We start from the raw sequence: 17,548 nt of genomic DNA on the forward strand, positions 1-17,548 counted from the left end.
TCCCTAAGTCCTGTGGCTAGAACTGGAGGTCATTCTACTGATTTCTTACTTGTAAAAGGACCCAGACACCCAGAGAAGGAAGGTCCAGAACCACTGGGAACTAGAGAGACTTCCCTGAGAATCTTTAGGAACATGACAAATTAACACTTTGATTTTGGATTTCTGGATGCCAAAGCTGAGCAAGGAGAATAAACTTCCACATAAGACACCAAGACAGCAGCTCTAAGGAGAGCCAAGACAACATTCAAATAAGCTCCTCCCAGGCACCCACCTGGCCAGGCCTGGCTTCAGTGCAGGGAGTGACAGTGTCATCCTCCAGCCTTTCCCTCCTGTGGCAGGTGAGCCCATAATTCCTCTCTCAGTACTCAGAAGTTCTTCCCCATGTAAGGTTTAAGTATCAGATTTCCTGATCTCTTGTGAGTTCATGACTATGTATTTCCTCCACCTTGAGCTCATAAAATACCTATCATATTTTCCTGAGATGCTTTTCCAGTTTTGCCTGTTGGAATGATGATGATGACAATGACAACTATTTTTAAATGCACTTGCATGCACCAGGCCACACCCATAACATGCATTAACTTATTTGATCCTCACGGCACTCCTGTGAGGCAGATGCTTCTCATCCCTATCTTAGGAAACTGAGGCAGGAGGAGATTAATTACCCTGCCAAGATCACACAGCCAATGACTTACAGACAGGTGGGAAGCAAACTCAAGCTGCCCAGTTAATTCCCAAGCCCATCCTTACACACAAGATCATTCTGTTAAGAATTCTAATTTACATATTTTGTCTCTCTGGTTTATGGTTTGATGCAGAGCTTCAGTTTTGGACTAACCGCTTTGTACATATAGAATATCCTATTCTTATCCCACAGATTTTTAAATGTGACATTGTCATGTAGTAAATTCTCATATTTTCTTGAATCTGTGTGTGAATTCTACATTCAGTGCCCCTCATTCCTATAGCAGATGTTAACTCTTTATATCATAAAGATATTATTAGCTTTCTGCCTTTCTTATTTGTTATAAATATTTGTCACTTTTTTAAAATGTGATCATAAAAATTCCTTGCAGTTCTCCTTTATTACCTCAGAGTTCAAGAAAGCACTCTCTTCTATTCCTAATTTTCTAGGAGACAAACTGTTTGGCATATGGTTAGTCCATTTGGAGTTCATTTGGTGCATCATTAAACAATCTAAATAAAAGTTTGAGGCCTGGACGCTTTAAAAAATTATGTAGCTTATTGTGATAAATACGAGACAGAAAAAAAAAATTATCTAACTCAATCAAAATCACATTCTAGCTTGCCAAGATGGCACAGAAAGTGATGAGAGTTCCTGCCCTCCCGTGGCCAAAGGCCTTGAAACCAAGACAGTGCTGAGAGGCACCCACACCATAAAAAGAAGATCCACATGTCGCCCACTTCCCAGCCCACCTGGAGGCTCTTGAAGCAGCTCAAATGCCCCCTTAAGAGCACTCCCAGGAGAAACAAGACTGACCACTGTGCCACCATGTGTTTCCCCTGACCACTGAGTCAGCCACAGAGAGACAAGACATGCTAGATGAACAGAAAAGCAGAAGGTGGTATGTGCAGCTGATGGAACAGTCCAGCCTAAAAACTGGAAATTAAAAGGAAATGATGACATGTACTACATAACTTTAGTGAGTCCTGAGGACACTGTGGGGTGAAATAAGGCAGTCACAAAGAAGACACACATGCACTGAGAATAGTCAAGGTCAGAGCACCGAGCAGGACAGCTGGGTGGAGAGGAGAAAAGGGCTGTCTCAGGGACTAGACCTTCACTTTCCCAAGAGATGGAAGGGTTCCCAAGGTGGGTGGTGCTGGTGATTGTACAACACTGCTGCTGTATTTCATACCACGCTATACCTAAAAACCCTTGAGATAGTAAATGTGTTTGTACTACGATAAAAAATAGAAAAAGACATTTTTCTAAGCAATGGTAATGAACTCATGTGACAAGTTAGCAGAAGGAGGAAAAGCTGGAGAACCAGCCACAGGGGCGGGGCGGGGTGGGGTGGGGTGGGGGGATGACATAGTGAGGAAAAGGGGGGGAGATGACATTGTGAGGAAAGGGGGGATGAGAACAAATGACACATATGATGAAACCCATTAATTTGTATGCTTTCCTAAATATTAAAAATAGATTTATAAGAAAAGATATAAAAGATTTGGTAATCTTGGGTTTGCTAAAGATAGGAGAGCACAAAAGAAAAAAATTGCTTTGTTATATTTCATTCAGAGGCCACCCTGATCTACATAGCAAGCTCCAGGGCAGCCAAGACTACATAGGAAGAAAGACTGCGTTTCCTCTTCCCAATGACTCTAACTCCTATCAAAGCAACAAAAACACTAAACAGGATAACAAGATACTTTTAGTATTTAAGACATAATTGACTTTGTATTGTCACTTTGATGAATTAATGTAGTTCCAACATCTTCTGTGTAGTCTTTATGAGGTTCTATATGTAAGATCTTGTAACTGGCAAATAGACACTTTGGCTTCTTGTCTTTCTACACATTCATTTATTTGCTTTTCTTGTCTAATTACTCCTGCAGCAATCCCAACTGCTGTGAAAGCTGAGGTAGGCATTGCTGATCTTAGGAAGCAGTGTCCAGTCTTTCACCAGTGAGAACCCCAATCACCGTGAGTTTCTCTCATGTGAGTTTGCTAAATTGATGTGGTTTCCTTCTGTTCCTGGTGTGCTGGATGCTTTTACAAGGATAAAAAGCCTTTTCTGTAGCACCTAGGATGAGTGTGCACATTTTTGACTCTTCGTTCTGTTAATATATTACATTGATTTGCCTGTGCTAAGTGGTGCTCAGATATCAGGAGTCAGTCTCGCTTGGTGTGCTCTACACCCTATGATTATGATGCGAAATTAGCTTAGCTGTATTTTGTTGAGGATATTTTACATAACAGTTCAGAGAGAATTTGGGGCTGCAGTTTTCTTTCCTTGTGTGATATCAAGATTATAGTGGTCTCATAAAACTCAGGTTGGGGAGGAGTCTTTAGGGCACTAGGTTCTGGGCTTTGCAGCACTGGGCGATATTTAACTGCTGATTCCATGTGCATACTACTTACATCTAATCAGACTTGTTTCTTCTTTGCGACTCCTTCAACCCACTTAGGTCAGTGGCTCACTGTCATAGTCTCTTATGACCCCTTTTACTTCTAAACTTGGCAACAATGTTGCCATTTCTCTTCCTAATTTCTTTTTTGTTTTGTTTTGTTTTTTGTTTTTTCTTTTATTTTGTTTCGTTGTTTTTTTGAGACAAGGTTTCTCTGTGTAGCCTTGGCTGTCCTGGACCTGCTTTGTAGATCAGGCTGGCCTTGAACTCACAGCAATCCACCTGCCTCTGCCTCCTGAGTGCTGGGATTAAAGGCATGCGCCACCACCACCCGGCCTCTCTTCCTAATTTCAATGATTTGTCTTCCTTAGTTCTTTAGTCCATCATCTAAAACTTTGCCAATGTTGCTATCATTAAAAAAAAAAAAAAAAGAATACTGTTTCTATTCTTTTCACTTATCTCTTCTAATATTTATTGTTTCTCTAGTTCTGCTAGCTTTGCATTTGCTTGTTTGTTTTTCTTTGTCTAGTAGTTTCTCAAAGTAGAAGATAGCCTATTAAGCTACCCCAGGAAGCAGAAGTAGGTGGATTTCTGTGAACTCAGGCTGGATTGACTAGTTTACATAGTAAGTTCTAGGACAGTCAGGGATAGATAGAGAGACTCTGTCTCCAAAGAGCAAACAAACAAACAAAAATCACCTGTTGACTTGAAATCTTTCCTATGTTTTAAATGAATATATCCAGCTAGCCATAAATGTCCAACTTATCAGACCTTCTACCGTGTCTCATAAGACCTAATGCTGTATTTTCATTTTGTCTCTAAATACTTTGATTTTTCCTTTAATCTACTGTCTTAGTAAGTGCTCTATTGCTGTGAAGAGACACTGACCACAACAAAACTTTTATAAACAAATGCAATTAACTGGGGCAATTAACTGCTCACAGTCTCAGAGGTTTAGTCTATTATCATCATGGTGGAAAGCATGGTGGCACCAGGCAGACATGGTGCTGGAGAAGGAGCTAGGGTTCTACATCCAGATCCACAGACAACAGGGAGAGAGAGACACAGACTGGCTTGGGTTTCTGAAACCTCAAAGCCCAGCCCTAATGACACACTTCCTCCAACAAGACCACGCCTTTTAATCTTTTCAAACCTATGAGCCTATGGGGCCACTCTTACTCAAACCACCTTATCTACTGACTTACTTTCCACAATTCTGTAAATTTTTTGGATTTACTTTTTTTTTTTCACTTTTATTTCTAATTTTATCCTGTAGTGTTCAGAGAAGATACTTTATAAAATATTCCTTTCAAATTTGTTGAGACTAATTTAAAGTCAACATATGGCCTCTTCTAGAAAATGTCTATGTACACTTGAGGAAAACATGGAAGCCATAGTCTTAGTTTGGCAGAGTACTACATGTATCTGTAAAATTCAACAATGTGAAAACCTTCTGTTTCTGTAACTCCCCAGATACCTTTCTATTGTTTATGTCAATAAATTACTGTGTGCCTCATACATAAACTAAGTTCTTTAAATGCATTAATTTCGAGCTATCCAGAAAACAAATTGGAGAGTTACAAGTTAAAGTTAAATAATATGAGTTTTTTAAGCACGTAGAAAACAAATAGTAGTGTTACAAGCTTGTTACAGAATGCTTATGCACTTGTGTCTAGTGTGACATGTATTTCTTCATCTGGTATTCTTTCATTCATCCAAAAACTCAACAATCCTGTGAGAATCTCTGTCAGGGTAAGCTTGGGTTAACAAATCCTTTGGATTTTTTTTTTTTTTTTAAACCTGAGAATGTCGTAATTTGTCCCTCACCTCTTTGAGTTTCTACACTTAAAAAAAAAAAAAAAAAAAAAAAAGGTCTTATGAAATAGCCTGGGTTGGCCTCAGCTGTGAACTTTCTGCCTCGGCCTCCTCAGTACTTGGAATACAGGCACACACCACCATTCTCAGCCACTCAGCTTTGCCACAAAGAAGAATCGTGGTTGACAGATTTGGGTTTGGTGGGCTTCATGCTGCTGTTTGGTTTGGTTTTACACCCTACATCTATTTCTTACCTCTATGCCAGACCGTGCTTGAGGCATGCACCACGTGAAGATGAGGGACCACGCTGATCCCCGAAGAGCACTGAAGGTCTCACACATATTAGAGAGGCAATTCTAACATAAATGCTGAAGAATCTTGGCAACAGAGAGAGCATTTCCATCCTCTCCCTACCACTGGCCTTGAAGTCCTCAGCCAAATCTCATCACAATCTTGGCTCGCTACACAGAGTTTACCCTCTCAATCCTGGAGGTCTTCGTAGCAGGAAGGAATAGGGCTACCTCGGGTCCTGTTACAAAAACTTCCAGGAGGGCTTCAGGCCAGAAGTGAAGCGATTTCCCACCTCCCCTGTTTGGCTAACCCTGCTCCACTTGGAGGTTTCCAAGTAAGACGCTGTATCCTGGACCCATAACCTTAACTCTTGGCTTCCCCAAACCCCAGTTAGGAGGAGAAGATGGAAGCTTAGCTTTTCCTCTGTGTTCCTTCTCAGTAACAACAAAAACAAAAGAAAAAGCTCTAGAGTTGGGGCCGAGCAGCGCTAGGAAAATGGCTCAGTCAATAAAGTGCTTGCTGAAAAGCATGAGGCCTTCAGTTCGAATCCGCAGTACCCATGTACCAAAAGTTCTGGTGTGCACCTGTAATGTAGCACTAGGGGGGCAGAGACAGGAGGACCCCTGGGGCTCGCTGGCTACCTATTCTTGCCAAGTACACTGGTCCCAGTTCAGTGAGAGACCCTGTCTCAAAAGTGAGGTGATAAACCACTGAAGAAGACAACTAACACAGACTCTGGCCTCCACAGGCACATGTGTGCATGTAACCAGCACACAAGTGCATGTACATGTTTACACACACACACACACACACACACACACACACACACACACACACACACACACAGCTCTAAGTTAAACAGACCAGATCTCAAGCCCTGGCTTTCCTGTTTTCCTGCCTGTCAGCTAAAACACATCAATTTTCTTAGCTTACCTTGTTAAGCCTCAGGTTCCTCGGCAGTAAAATGGAGATAGCATCTCTTTCCAAAGCTGTAATTTATACAAAGTGGATCGGTTTCCTCTTTCTTCTCTCAGGTAATACTCAATCATCATTTATTCTAAGACTTTAATTTGGTTGGCATCCTGCCCTGCTGCCCATCAATAGCACCTTTTCATGATTCCAAAGAAAATATCAAACAGCAATCCAGGCAGAGACTACCACTGGTACACAACTATATATGATGGTTATGTGATACTGGAGGAGAAGCAACAGTCAACTGTGGTGACAGAAATCTGAAGGAGTTACGTAGTTGGGGGAAGGGTGGTGACTCGACTGACTAGAAAGGGACATAAGACGACTCTCTGCAGTGATGAAAATGGGAGTCATGTTTTATTACAAGTAACATATCTCAGTTAAGAAACAATGGCTATGCACAGTCGTCTGATGAGGAAACGCACTTTCCTAAGCCTTCCCTCATGCACTGAGGCACACTTCCATGGCAGTCTGTCTTTCAATTCCACTACATCTACTTTCTGGGCCTCCCTGTAATAGCCTGTACCTTGAAGTGTCCCCTGCAAATACTGTGTGCTCTGTAAGGATAATCTGTGTATTTTAGTATGGCGAAAGCATACTGAGCACTCAACATGTCTTACTCCTCTAAACAAATCAGAGGTTAGTGTGTGAAACCTAAATTCCTTTTCCAAATGATTGCCAATTTATCAAGAATAAGACCAAAACCAAGAAACCAGGAAGAAATGCAGATCACTTAGAATTTGCCCAAGGAAAGAAGCATCTGCCCAAGGATTTGTGCACCAGGTCTTCACTGAGTAGAAACCGGGAAACTGAACAAAGACTCATGATGATGGCAAAAGTCAAGGTTAATGACCAGTAAGCAAGAGTGCGTAGGTCACCACAGTGCAGATGTTGGAAAACACATGGTAAGTGGCGTCATTACAGAATGATGTTCTCGAGTTTAACAATCTATACTTCAGTCAAAATTAAGGCTGAAGAAAACAACAACAATTTATACAGGTACCAAACCCATCCACTTATTCCTTTTACAAATACTAGGAGAAAAGGAAAACAGGATAATCTGTATCTAGTTTATATCATTGTCTACATTAAAGTAAATTCAAATTTATACATTTTATATGGGAAAAACTAAATGACTATAATTCATATCTATAAAAAAAGCATCACAAGTACATAGAAGGAATAGATAAAAAGAATTTCAAAGCAAATTAAAATAGAATGGGGTCGAAAGTGTCAAACAAAACAGTATCAGAGATTTTCCTGAAAGACAACTGCTACCAAATATATCGAGTCAAATTAAGGTTTACCCAAAATAAAAAACATTCCGGGCCATCTCCCAATTGTCTTAGTACACGCAGACTAGCTGCTGAGATGCATGGTGACAGACAGGGCGCCATGCAGCTGGATGTGCCAGAGCTTACTGCTAGTCACCAGGACTCTGCCAAAGATGACAGCCACTAGAAAGTGACTCTGCCTGTGGCAGTTACAGGGCTCCCCAAGATGCAAGGGGACACATGATCTTCCCACCTTATTTCTACAACTGAATGAGAGTTCTCTATGGTGCTAATGAGGGAAGTCTGACCTGAACATGTCATTGCTTACCAAGAAATGACATTCTCAGGAGTATTTCCCCTCTAAGTCCAAGGGTCTGTACCAGCTAACAGCTCTCACATGCCTGCAGAACACGGGATGCTTCTCAGTGTGCTTTGTGGACACTTCACACAGCACCTGCTCGGTCTCAAGAGTACTTAGTGGGACTGCAGGAGGGCAGTCTCAAGAATTCAAAGGCTACTGTTTGTTGCTCCAAAAACCATTCAACTTCTGATTAAATAAATTTCAAAGTTATTATAATATTCATGCTTAAGAGCTGAAGAGATGGCTCAGTGGTTAAGAGCACTGTTTTTCTTCCAGAGGACCCAGATTCAATTCCCAGCAGCCACATGGCAGCTCACAACTATCTGTAATTTCAGTCCCAAGGGATCCAATGTCTAGTCTCCATAGGTACTGCATGCATGTGGTACACAGACATACATGTAGGCAAAACACATGTACACATAAAATAAATATTTGTGCTTAGATAAAGTGTCACTAAATTTTTATACAAGTTCTCATAAGACAATGTGCTAAGAACACACGTAGGATTAGAACACTGTAAATGGGAGCTGGAGAGATGGCTCAGCAGTTACGAGCACTTGCTGCTCTTCCAGAGGTCCTGAGTTCAATTCCCAGCACTCACATGGTGGCTCACAACCATCTGTAATATGATCTAATGGCCTCTTATGGTGTACATGAAGACAATGTACTCACATACATAAACAAATCTTCTTTAAAAAGAGAAAACCGTAAATGGAAACCAACACAATTCAGCTGTTGTTGAAATTTTTATACAAAGCCAGGTGTAGTGGCAAATGTCTTTAATTCCAGCACTCAGGAAGCAGAGGTGGGTGGATCTCTAGTTCAAGGCCAGCCTGGTCTATATAGTGAGTTCTAGGATAGCCAGAGCTATTTAGAGAGACCCTGCCCATGCTCTCTCCACCACAAAAAAATAGAAAAAGAAAAGAAAAAATAATTACATGATTACAGAAGCTATAAAACATTTTGAAAAACGCATTAAGATCAAAGTTAAGGCTGCAGAAGCGGCCCAATGGCAGTGCACTTGCCTGTACAAGGCCCTGGGTTCAGCCCTCAGCACCACAGGGTGAGAGTTAGAGCATGTCACTCGTGCTGGGATAGTTATGGCCAGGATTTGTGTTCTTCTTCAGAAACACGCTTAAATATCCCCTTAAACATGCTTCCCAGGTCCATTTAATATAACTTGTAAAAGGTTCTTGAAATATGTCTCTGTCTCTCTCTGTCTTTGTCTCTTTCTGTCTCTGTCTCTGTGTCTGTCTCTCTCTCTCTCTGTCTCCCTCTCTCTGTCTGTCTGTCTCTCTCTCTCTCTCTCTCTCGTTTTGGTTTTTTGAGACAGGGTTTCTCTGTGTAGCCTTGGATATCACAGACTTGCTTTGTAGACCAGGTTGGCCTTGAGCTCACATCAATCCGCCTGCCTCTGCCTTCCTGAATGCTGGGATTACAGGTGTGCACCACTATGCCCACCTTAAGTAAATGTTTTTATAATTCTAGTGACTTTGATTTGGTATAGAACATGCCAAATAAACACTGGAAGTTTTATCTTTAGAGTCAAATAATTACTCTCAGAGTGCTTTTTTGGAACCCAGCTCTGTGACTCCCATTTCCTCTAGCCTATGCACTCACAGACAAACATGGCAGGACTGTCCACACATCAGTGACAAATTGCCCCTCCCTGAGGTAGAGGGCGGCTCCGGGGCTGGTGACGGGCTAGAAAGGGTTAGAATTTAAACACCAACAATCCCATTCATCTACTACACTTGCAGGAGACAGGAACCATCCGGAAAGAAGTTGCTTCTCTCACAATCATCGTTCCTGATCTTCTTGACTTTTTCGGAAATGCTTGTCTCTCAGCGTTAGCATCATTGAACAACCAGAGTCACTGAAAATCAGCATTACCATGGCGCCTTCATAACTCTTTATGATATTAAAAATGCCTTTCAGAACAATCTGTAGATGGCTATTTTATCTAAGCCATCCAGTTTCTTTAAGATAAGGAAATAGCAGGGAATGGAGACACACATACACATACATTCCAGAGTCACATATAGCCTGCGACAGCACAACTCTATCCCACACAGCTGTGGGGAGAAATATTAAATGAGCTAATACATGCAAAGTACCAGAATAGAATCTGACACACAGCAAGCTTTCAGTAAATGTGAGTTATTGCTTTGCCATTTCCCGCCTGCCCCGCCCCCTGTGTTCCTTATAAAGCAGGAAGAATGAGTGGCAGAGAAAACAGAAAAATTCCCTGCCTCCTGTTCTTACACACCACTGACCACACAAGTCCAACTTACAGAAGGCGTTAGACTGGGCCATGCAATTCCCTTAACAGAACTAATCCTTTGGTGTCCAGCATGAAAGGATGATGGCAGTTTTTTCTGGATCCTCAGAGCCAACCTGGAGAGCCAATGGTGCTGATCCTTGGTGGATATGCCGATTACTGAGGGCCGAGGGACAGACTGAGGAGGGCAATCCCACTCACACCAGAAAGAAAGTGGGTGAGTGACAAATTAGAGGCAAATATCAGCAGAAAAATCACATCAGATCCACTTAGACTGATTTAGGGCCACTAAAGAGGAGCTGGCTTGGCTAAGCAGCCAACGTGACTGACAAGCAGTAGGCCTCTGGAGATTGTCCATGCTAGTCTTAACAGAACAGAGGGGAGCGTCTTACTTCCTTAAGCACCTGCATATAAGTCTATCCAGCCTAGCCCAGAGGATTCCACAGCGATCCTCTACTGCCCCCTCTACCCTGTGAACTTTATCTCAGTTCTCTTAGAGACTGGGAAGACAGCTCAACAAATAAGAGCTTGCTTTGCAAACATGATGACACGCGTCCAATCCCAGCACCTGTGTAAAAGGCCAGCGACAACACACATCCTGTAAGTCCGGTGCTCCAGAGGCAGAGCCCTGAGGATCCCAAGGGATTCTAGTCAAGTCAGCAAGCTCCAGGCTCAATGAGACCCTGCCTCCACCCCCCCAAAAAAACTGTCCTCACACATACACAAACCCAGCAAGGTCCCTTTTTGCCCCAACTGTATTAGTTACTTTTGTGGTCACTATGATCACATACCTGACAGAAACCACTTGAGGAAGAAAGGATTATTTTGGCTCACAGTTTCAGAGGATTGCAGTTCACCAGAGTGACTGAGGTACGGAAGGCAAGGCATTCATAGAGGAAGAATGAGTGGCAGAGGCACCTCACACTGCACTGACCAGGAGGCAGAAAGAGGCACAAACTGCAGACAAAAATGTTGAAAACATAAGCCGGCTGAGACTCTAGCAGTGACAGTGGCGGGAAAGCACCCTGGAGCCCATGAAGCACCAAAGTGAGCAGTGCTGTGTCTCCTGTACCTCTCTGCGAACGTGCAGGAAAATTAATCTCAAGTATAAAACGGAAAATGATGTCAATAGAAATGACTTACCCTTGCCTTGAGATTCTAAAAACTTGTTTCTAAAATCTTTATCAGTCAAGAAAGACCTTAAAAAATCCACAGTTGAAATACAGAAATTGTAATTACAGAGCCGGGGCTGTAATGTACTGAGTCTGTCCCGAGCTTCATCAGCACCTGTGCCCCGGGGCAAAGTGCGAAGGAAAAAATACTGTTGAATCAGAGAATTCCAGCCATGTTCACAGGGCTTTCTACAGCCCTGCTTTCTCCAGGATGCAAAACTCCCCCTCAGCACCAATTGCGATTTATTGATGGATGGACAGGCTGATGCACTGTGTCACACCCAAGGATGGACAGGCTGATGCACTGTGTCACACCAAGGATGGACAGGCTGATGCACTGTGTCACACCAAGGATGGACAGGCTGATGCACTGTGTCACACCAAGGATGGACAGGCTGATGCACTGTGTCACACCCAAGAATGGACAGGCTGATGCACTGTGTCACACCAAGAATGGACAGGCTGATGCACTGTGTCACACCAAGGATGGACAGGCTGATGCACTGTGTCACACCAAGGATGGACAGGCTGATGCACTGTGTCACACCAAGGATGGACAGGCTGATGCACTGTGTCACACCAAGGATGGAGAGGCTGATGCACTGTGTCACACCAAGGATGGACAGGCTGATGCACTGTGTCACACCCAAGGATGGACAGGCTGATGCACTGTGTCACACCAAGGATGGACAGGCTGATGCACTGTGTCACACCCAGGATGGACAGGCTGATGCACTGTGTCACACCAAGGATGGAGAGGCTGATGCACTGTGTCACACCCAGGATGGACAGGCTGATGCACTGTGTCACACCCAGGATGGACAGGCTGATGCACTGTGTCACACCCAGGATGGACAGGCTGATGCACTGTGTCACACCCAGGATGGACAGGCTGATGCACTGTGTCACACCCAGGATGGACAGGCTGATGCACTGGTGTCACACCAAGGATGGACAGGCTTGATGCACTGTGTCACACCCAGGATGGACAGGCTGATGCACTGTGTCACACCAAGGATGGAGAGGCTGATGCACTGTGTCACACCCAGGATGGACAGGCTGATGCACTGTGTCACACCCAGGATGGACAGGCTGATGCACTGTCACACCCAGGCTTCCTCCACATCATGCTAGGCTAATGCTCCATCACTGAGCTACACTCTCGGCCTGACCCTGCCTTCAAAGCAATCTCTATACTCTAAAATGAAATCCATTCTTTCCACATGGACAATATTTACAATGAGAAGATGGTGGGGAAAGAGGAAGAGAAGGAGAGCCAACAAAAAGTTAGTACCTCTTCTCCATATGAGTAGATTTACTTGAAGTTATAGATTTTCCCAGTAAACCCAGACCTTAAGTTAACTTGGACAGTTACACAGCTGTGCTTTCAAGCCTTGTATATGAGCCAAACACAGGGGGGCATTAACACAGAACTGTGATAAGCTGTATTTAGAACTGGGGTATTTATGCACTGAGATTTGCAAGGTACATACATTGACGTTACTTCTGTTTTGTGTTGTCTTTATAATTTCAGAGCAATCATTTTCAAAATCGTACGTTGACTGTTAAAAGGGCTAAAGGATAATGTGTTGCTTTCCAGCTCCCTCACTTCATAAACTCTTGAGTATTCCTCTTTGTACATTGTCTCTATTATAATCCAATCCAAATGGTCTTATTTATTTAATCCCACTGACAATAAAAACAGTAAATGCAAATCTCTACTACTTTCTTCAAGAATAACTTCATCTAACCAAAATGACTATCCCTTAAGTGCTACAAATAAAAATTTAACTATTATCAACCCTCAGAAAGCAGGTAGCAGATGCATGACTACGTATAGAATTTACTCCCACTATTACAAACCACAGAAGGCATAGAGGTCAGCAATGCAAAGAACTTTCTGGTGGTCTCTGCACGGACAGCACACATGTAAACCGTAAGTCACATTTGCAAACTGAGCTACAGCAATCCCGTGTATGACCCACCAATCACTTATCATCGAAATGCCAGCACATGTAAGTAACTGGAAATGGCTGACTAAAGAACAAAAATGCTGTTTACTTATACTGCACGTGTTTAACGTTAAAGGAGAAGACTTCGTATCTCAGAATAGAGGATCGGTATAGACCCAAACTGGGATGACGGAATGTGACTCTCCTACCTGAACATCTTTGTATCTGTCCCGCAGGTCCAGGAGCCTGTGGTAAGCTTTAATGGCTTCCCCAAACTCCCCGACATCGATGCTGGTGAGGATGTAGTTTTCCCAGATCTGCCAGTGTTCATAGTTACACTTGAGAGCTTCCTGTAATGTTCTGAAAGCTTTGACTCTGCGGAATGCCAAATTTCAAAGAAAAGAAAAGAAAAAAAAAAAAACCAGTCTTTTCAAATAGAACAAATCATGGCTAAGTGCATAAGAATATGAATACACTCTTCCATCCTGTATTAATATATCACTTGAGAAAATTGGTGAACTGGAGAGAATAGTGCTGAGGTTGCCAAAATTCAGATTAAAAAAATAAATGAAGAGTAAGGAAACAGGAAAGAATAAGACTTAGATATAAATCTGAGAGAAATTCCAGAGTAAAGCAATGCAAGCAAATGGCAAGATACTGTGTATCAAAGATAGTGGCTGAACATTTTTCAAAATCAAGCAAAGATCCAAATTCTTTGTCAAAAAAGTGTACTGCATATTCTAAGCAATATAGACATATAAAGTAAAATTACAGAAGATGAAGCTATCTTAATGTTTACAAAAGGACAAAAACTAGGAAACAGTGGATATTTCATCAGCAACAAAATGACAGAATGCAATAAAATATGTAATACTTCTAACATGCTGACTGAAATTAATAGCCTAAAGTTTTATAACCAGCCAAACTTACCACTCAAAAGGAAATGCAAAAATCAAACATCTAAATTTATAAAGACTAAATGATTGCTGAAGGATCCTAATTTAAAGAATTTTCTTGCAAAAATAAAAGTAATTTCAAAAAGAAAAAAGAAATAGTTTTCCAAAAATCATGCAAATTGTTTCTATGGAGCTTCACCCCCACCTCTCTACCCCTTACCAGGGTCTCCCATTTAATAGCAAGTATTTTCAACAACTGGTGGGTTGAGACTTCTCAGTTCTCCTGCTTACAAAGGAGTAGGTGTCTAGTCATCTTCTTGGAGAGCACTCAACAGGCAACAATCAATGCCACAAAGATTTATGTATGTCCCCCATCACACCTTCCTGAGCCCAAAACTTTAATGAGGGGTGGGAGTGGGTGCTAACTCTGTCTATAAAGCACTCATCTTGCAAGCACAAGAATCTGAGTTTGATCCCCAAACACACATAAAAATAACAACAGGTATGATCATTGTCCACTTGAAATCTCAGCTGGGGAGGGGGGCACCCAGAGGATCCTGGGGGCTCACGGGCCAGCCAGTTTAGCCTACTTTGTGAGCTCTGGGCCAATGAGAGACCCTGTTTCAAAGGAGGTGGGTGGTGTGGTTTCTAAGACAGCACCCAGAGTTGTCCTCCATCCTCTACATGCACACACAAAACATTGAAATGAGTCATTTGGGTTTCTTTCTTGTTAAGTGCAGCTTTTTTATAGGAAGCTTCATCTTGGTGGTCACTTATCCAGCACACTTGGCAGAGAAGCTAAACTATCAAAGTTATATACACAAAACGGGAAATGTTTCCAAGGGCCCCGATACCTGGGGAAATTAGGTAGAAAAGTGGAAAGGGTACTGTAGTGGTCACAACAGCCCAGATGAGGTCATTTTGGAGCATAAATATTGCTTTGAGGAGAACAGTAATTACTTCCCTCTGAGTTAACTTCACGAACCAAATATTAGTTATGTCTAGAGTAACATGTGAAAGGACAGCTGACGCAAGAATAAGAGGATGATGCGCCTTGCATCTTGGGCCCCCACTCTTACACAACATCTATTACAGGACAGCACAACAGTCAGAAAGGGCTAAGAAGTCAAACAATATTTGGGAATTGTCTGAAAAGAATGATAAAAGACAGGGTGGAGAATTAAGGGCCTCATAGTGTGGGCTGCAGAGGTGACTCAGCAGCTAAGAACACGTGCTGCTCTTGAAAAGGACCTGGGTTCTGTGCCCCAACATTCATGTGGCAGCTCACAGCCATCTGTAACTCCAGTTCCAGGGATTCCAATGCCCTCTTCTGGCCTTTGTGGGCACTAGGCATGCACGTGGTACACATCCACCCACCCAAGCCAAGACTCATACACACAGAGTAAAAATAAACGAATCAGAGAGAGAGACAGAGACAGACAGAGAAGAGAGGAGAGAGGAGAGAGAGACAGAGAAACAGGGAAGGAGGAAGAGAGAGAGAGAAAGAGAGAGAGAGAGAGAGAGAGACGGCTCAGTCTCACTATATACAAGATTATCTAGATTCTTAAAAAAAACTGACAAGATCCCAGTACAACCAAGACACCCACTACCTTAGCGGAAGAGGAACAGGTGTACAATAAGAGTTAACACAGTCCATTATAATCAAGAACACAGCATTATTTTTAAGAAAATGGAAGAACAAACTGAATCCTATTTATGTAGACTGTCGTCTAAGAGCAGAGGAAGCATTTTACGATCTTTGTGTAAAATGGTCTTAATATCCGCAGAAATATCTTGTGGCTCCACGAGCCATCTGAAAATGAGGCTGAGTAAAATTGGAGCGTGCCCCTTTCATTACCACATTAGAGCTCTGGCAGGAGCCACTCTTCTCTTCCGCTTCCTTCACTCTCACAGCCAGTCAACTGCCCACTGGGCTCTTGTGTTTGGCATCTGCCCTTTCTATTTCCACTCTAATCATCTCATGTCCGGACTGCTTCTTGTATGGTTTCCAGGTCCCTCTCTGCTCTGCCTCATACACTGCCTCCTGAGACATCTTCCCAAAAGTTTCTTTCTTTGTTGCTTTCCCACCACAATGCCAGGCTATTCCCAACACAACGGTCTCAATGTGCCGGTCAGGTGCTTAGAAGACACAGTGAGTTGGGCGTGACCTACGTTCCTATCCTTCCTTCTCATTAGAGAGCGTACACTCCTCTACCGCTGGACTAGTTTACTTCCACCTGCACAACAGTCCACTCACTTATGTCACTCTGTGTTTGGCCGCAAGGCGTCCTCTTCCCTTTCCACACATCCTTCAAATTCACCTTCAGTACGAGACAAGCATCTTTGAAGCAGGACCACAAACCTTCTCTTCTGAGACCTTGCCAGGAGTAACTAAGCTCCTGACACACGGCAGGCGGACAGACAGTGCCCACTCTACCACAGTGCCCTTTGCATTCTCGTTTGATGTCCACCGCATAGTCTGCAGCACTAATCAACTTTTACAACAATATTGAACATTGTTTTATTTCTTAAACTGCATCTCCAGAAGAAATGGGTCATATTTATATTTTATGAAACTGTTTAAGACAAGCAATTAATAACAAAACTACCAGCTGAGTTGACCAGCTAAAGGCCTGTTTGTTTTTATCACGTAATGAAATTTAAGGTGAAAAACTTTGGCAGCAAATAACAATTTCAAGAGGTATTTCTTGGCTTTATTAATTATAATGTATTGTATTATACATTAGATGTTTTCAAGATATAACTATATAATTATAATTCAAAGGTTTATTAATTTATTCTAATTTATGCACAAAGATAGAAAGAGAGCCAGAAACAGGTTTTAAATATTGAGTTTTAAGAAAAAATTCTATCTAGTTCTAGGGGAAAATTAAGTTTTGTACATTTGTCTCATGTACTTACTTTTGTTTTAATCGAATATAGGAAGTAGATAAATTGTTCCAGGCCTCAGCATTCTGAAATAATAGACAATTCAATTAGAGAATGTTCTTAGGTAAGATACTCGTTAAAAATCAAAAGATTTTCCTACTACGATATGTATCCTTAAAAATATAAATCACAATTTTCAATAATCTGTTTGAAAGGAAAGAAAAAGCATAAAGTTAAATTAAACTTTATTTTTATGCCTTACTAAAATAATTTTAAAAACCTAAACCAATGACATAGCTATCACAGCACTGATTCAGAGTGCAGTTACAGTTTCACTTTCAAATTTTGACATATAAAATAGTTGGAATATTCACAGTATAATTTAACTAATATGTCTATATTATATATTCCAGTCAAATCAAGACTTATGTAAATATTGATTCAAATAAGAATGTTATGAATTTTACTTTGCTCTCTTTTTCTTAATAAAATATAGTTCTTAACTGCCATACATAGGATTTTAAAATTAAATGTACTGACTACCCTTTCCAG

The 17,548-nt window shown here is 41.9% G+C and overlaps 1 protein-coding gene across 1 annotated transcript in view; it reads right to left on the reverse strand.

Moving 5' to 3' along the window:
- Ttc27 (tetratricopeptide repeat domain 27) overlaps positions 1–17,548 on the reverse strand; it is a 134,706-nt gene that overhangs the window by 12,649 nt on the left and 104,509 nt on the right. Inside the window, exons 15-16 of the mRNA XM_051168623.1 lie at positions 17,030–17,082; positions 13,421–13,586 (exon numbers count right to left, since the gene is read on the reverse strand). Of these exons, the coding sequence (XP_051024580.1) occupies positions 13,421–13,586; positions 17,030–17,082 (219 nt within the window). The remainder of the gene's footprint in view (positions 1–13,420; positions 13,587–17,029; positions 17,083–17,548) is intronic.

The sequence above is a fragment of the Acomys russatus genome, chromosome 1 (genome assembly GCF_903995435.1).
Source record: "Acomys russatus chromosome 1, mAcoRus1.1, whole genome shotgun sequence".
Classification (NCBI taxonomy): domain Eukaryota; kingdom Metazoa; phylum Chordata; class Mammalia; order Rodentia; family Muridae; genus Acomys; species Acomys russatus.